A 3,970-nucleotide genomic window follows, 5' to 3' on the forward strand; every position below is an offset into this window, starting at 1 on the left:
GTTCTCCATAAGAAAAATGATATATCCAAACATACCAAAAGACAAAATATATGAGTATCTCTTAAATATATACCAATTTTTTTTTAATTTTTTTTTGGGATCATTTTGCAAACAGAAAACCAAACTGTTCAAGCCATGAATTCATTAATTACATCCATGCATTAATAACATTACAAATCATAAATTTTTAGGTTTGAAAGAGATACTATTATGTCATGTTTTATTTAATTTTGTTATATAAACATTTTGATTCTTAAATGACATTTTAAAAAAATTAAAAATTTTGATTTGTGTTATTAAAACTGGTTTTTTAATTGTATATATGGATTCAGCACCTTGAAAAATCTCTAGGGTACTTCAATTGTGCAGGGTTATCCATCAAGCTTTGTGATTTCAATAAATTTCTGCTGGATTTTAGAGAAATTAGACCGGAAAAACCTACCCGAAAAGCTTCCAAAAAGTCTCACTAAAAACAACTCATATATTAAAGCTTACATTCATCTTAATTCTGGATCTTTTAATTGTCTAAATGTGTAAACTTTCTTCAAATTTTACACTTACGAAAAAAAATTTACACCTTAAAAAATTTGATCCCTGTAAAACTTGATAAATTGAAAATTAAAATATATCCAAACTAGTAATTTGATCCATGTAAAACTTGATAAATTGAAAATTAAAATAGATCCAAATTAGTTTAATTCATATCCTATCAAAATGTCAAGTAGTTTAATGATATCTCTGCATTTGCAAATGACTACAGTGCTGATTGCCCATTGCGTTCTTGTTCACGTTTTCTGGGTTCAAATAACACAAGTTCTATGTAATTTGAAATGTGCCCAACTACAGTGCTGATTGCCCATTGCATTCTTGTTGATATTTGCTGGTTTCAAATAACACAAGTTCTATGTAATTTGAAATGTGCTCAACAATAAATTAGTCAAGATACTCTCTGGAGCTCATTGTCAAGAATGTTGCAAGTGCTCCAATGTCTCATTAAGCACTCCTTAACTTTCTACGTTTGAACGATTTTGCTTCAGCATACATGGAAATTCCACTAAGAAATTTTGACTAATCATTGAGTAAAATTATGTACTTAGATGAAAGATGGTCAGACGATTAAACCAAACACTATTTCCAGATCTGTTTGCCCCTGAACAAATGGGTTTATATATAAATATGAAACAATAAAAAGGACTTACTAGTTTTCATAATTATGATAACATAATTTCCACTGAGCAAGTTAGAAATCAGGCGAAGTGGTTCAAAGCATATGAAGTTCCATCTTCTTCCTTGGATATAGTACTGCTCTAGAATGACTTAATGGTGCTACTTATCTATTGTAATTGTAATCCACACCCCTACACAGTAGTGCCAACTCAGAAATAAACAATGTCCCAAATCCATTTTAACCACTGTTCATGTGCAAACAGGTATCAGGTTCCTTGCAATACCAATCTTGTAAAACTTTGAAAATGTTCATACCAGATAAAATCTCACACTGACCATCTGTTGGCCAAATGATTACAGCGAGGTATCAAGTTCCTTGAAACACCAATCTCTTAAAATATTTAAAATGTTCATTTGAAATGGTACGTCACATAACAGATCAGATAAAACCCCACAGTGATCATCTGTTGGCGGAAGGGTTACAGAGAGGTATCAGGGATCAAATTCCTTGACAGACCAATCTTGTAAAACACTGAATATGCTAATTAAAAAAAGAAAAATTGATACCTCACATATAACAAAGCGCATAGCTATCCATGAGAAGAGGACCTCGGACTTATGAATGCCAAGCTCCTCTGTAACCCCGTACCCTTTCTGCTGCACCAATCTAAACGAATAAATCCAGGAGCAATGGATTTCTTTGGACCTTCTCAGATCATTGAAGGTAGCCAACAGTAAGAACTACAAACCGGTTCAAACACATGTCAGAGGCCAAGACCTCTTGAGTTGCAAAGAGAAAACACCCTTGAGCGAAATGAATTAATTACTTAACAGATCGGATAGCATTTCAAACTGACCATCTGTTGGTCCCAGTGTTAAATACACACATAGACAGGCGGAGTTCAAAATACAAAAAAATTGACAATATTTGTTAGAAATTTGATACTAAATGGGGCTTAACGAATCTAGGGCTAAGATGGGTTTAGAATAGGAAACTTTATCAGTGTCAGGTCTGCCATCTTAACAAATGCAACTAGATCCAAAGCATTACAGACAGACAAACATGAAGTGTTGATGGAACCCCTACTTGGGCTGTAGAATGTGCTTTTCAGGTCAATTGACTTTGCAGCAATACAGATCCAAGAACATTTCTACAGTGGCCGCATACTTGGATACAAAATAAAATTTCTAAATGCCGCTAGCTTCTCCACCGATCAAAGAATCAGATCAGAGCAAATATTTATTCATAATCCAAAATTTTTAATACTGCTAGGCGCTGCATTAGATCAAAGCTAATATTACTCATGATGGGAAGACAGCTGCACAACTTCAACCCCAGCTTCCTGTACTACTCTTCAGCATCCGCAGCAACAGGAATGTGGATGTCTCTGTATTTGCAAACATAAGGAGCATGATGCCCAAGATAAGGCCCTGCCCACCTGCCTTCATCGATGTAGCTCGCATCCCATACAGATGCATAAAGAAACATGGGTTTAGATGGGAAGCTTTCTCCCTCCCTTGCCTCTTCGATCCTCACCAGCTTCCCATCAATCAGCCACTCGATTCGGGCAGGAGACCATTTGATCGTATACTCATGGAAATCCTGAGAGCAATCGAAACCCAGCTGATGAATCTGCTCTCTGTTTCCAGTGCCCACAGTGTAATAATTGGTCTGCACGGTTCCCTTGTCCTTCCCGAGGAATTCGAAGTCAATTTCATCTTGGGATTTATCTCCTTCGAGGGATGAGAGATATAAATTGGAGTTCAGTCCGCTGGTTTCCCCATCTGGGCATTTGATCTTCGCACTGAAAGTGCCGTAGCGGAATCTCCTCAGCGTTCTCCAGCGCGCACCGCCCCTCTCATCAAATGTAATTGAGATTTCGTCTTGTTCTTGATTATGATGGCAGACCTCGGGAGTGTAATCGACTGCGATCTCCTTCAGCTTCTTTGTTTCTATAACAAGATCTTGAGATGGGCAAGTGCCCAACTGGGCTTTTCCTCCATTAATGTCTTCCATCTCCATGCATATGGAGCTGGATTCTTCAGCTGCAGCGGCCATGGCTACGACGGATGGGGATGAAAACAAGGAAAAACAAAAACAAAATGAGACCAAGAGGCAGCAAAGCAGAGTTGTTTTAGCTCCCATCCAATCCCAATATCAAACAAAGGATAGAGGGCGCACCATATCCGGAGATATCTTGATGCCGAGGATTTCTTGATTTATTAAACCTGTAGTTGGTGTCAATTCCTTTCATTTCGATTGTTTTTAAGAATTTTGGGAATATTCGCAACATCGTAATTTTAAGCTCCGTGCAATTCGTTAATAATTTAAGTTCATAACTGGTTTATAATTTAGGTTTTAAAGTCGTATATTAATATTTAAAACTCTTTCTAATTGGTTAATAATTTTGAGGCAGAATGTTATATGTGTTATTTATATATTTCACCACGTGAAAATTTACATCGAAATAGAAACAAAAAAATAAAATAATTTATTTATTATAACTGAAATTACGTCGAAATAGAAACAAAAATAAAATAAAATAATTTATTTATTATAACTAATAATTAAATTAGTTTAGATTTATTTTAATTTTAGGTTTATTAAAGAATCAATTTTTTTGGTATAATTTTTTTAAAGTGAAAATAGATTTTATCTAGAAATTCAAAATTGGATAAATTTAGAATTAAAATGACTCTAACCTAATTAAGAAATTAATAATGTATATTAAAATTTATACCCTTAATTAGTGACTAAAACAAAGTAAAATCTGTGAAAACCCAAAAATCCAAAATCAAGATC

At 34.7% G+C, this 3,970-nt stretch overlaps 1 protein-coding gene across 1 annotated transcript; it reads right to left on the reverse strand.

The window, feature by feature from the left end:
• Positions 1-1,450: 1,450 nt before the first annotated feature.
• LOC149199298 (xyloglucan endotransglucosylase/hydrolase protein 31-like) lies at positions 1,451-3,395 on the reverse strand. The gene is made up of 2 exons (XM_089402370.1): positions 2,255-3,395; positions 1,451-1,947 (listed from the first exon to the last, which is right to left on the reverse strand). Exon 1 carries the CDS (start codon positions 3,311-3,313, stop codon positions 2,516-2,518), a length of 798 nt encoding a protein of 265 aa, XP_089258496.1. The 5' UTR covers positions 3,314-3,395; the 3' UTR covers positions 1,451-1,947; positions 2,255-2,515.
• Between the last annotated feature and the right edge of the window lie 575 nt (positions 3,396-3,970).

This window comes from Pinus tabuliformis, chromosome 2_1 (genome assembly GCF_031772625.1).
Source record: "Pinus tabuliformis cultivar Carrire ecotype Pingquan chromosome 2_1, CPIR1, whole genome shotgun sequence".
In the NCBI taxonomy this organism is placed as follows: Eukaryota; Viridiplantae; Streptophyta; class Pinopsida; order Pinales; family Pinaceae; genus Pinus; species Pinus tabuliformis.

Bases quoted from the DNA above. Each gene is read 5' to 3' on its own strand.
- LOC149199298 (XM_089402370.1), bottom strand. From the start codon at position 3,313: ATGGGAGCTAAAACAACTCTGCTTTGCTGCCTCTTGGTCTCATTTTGT.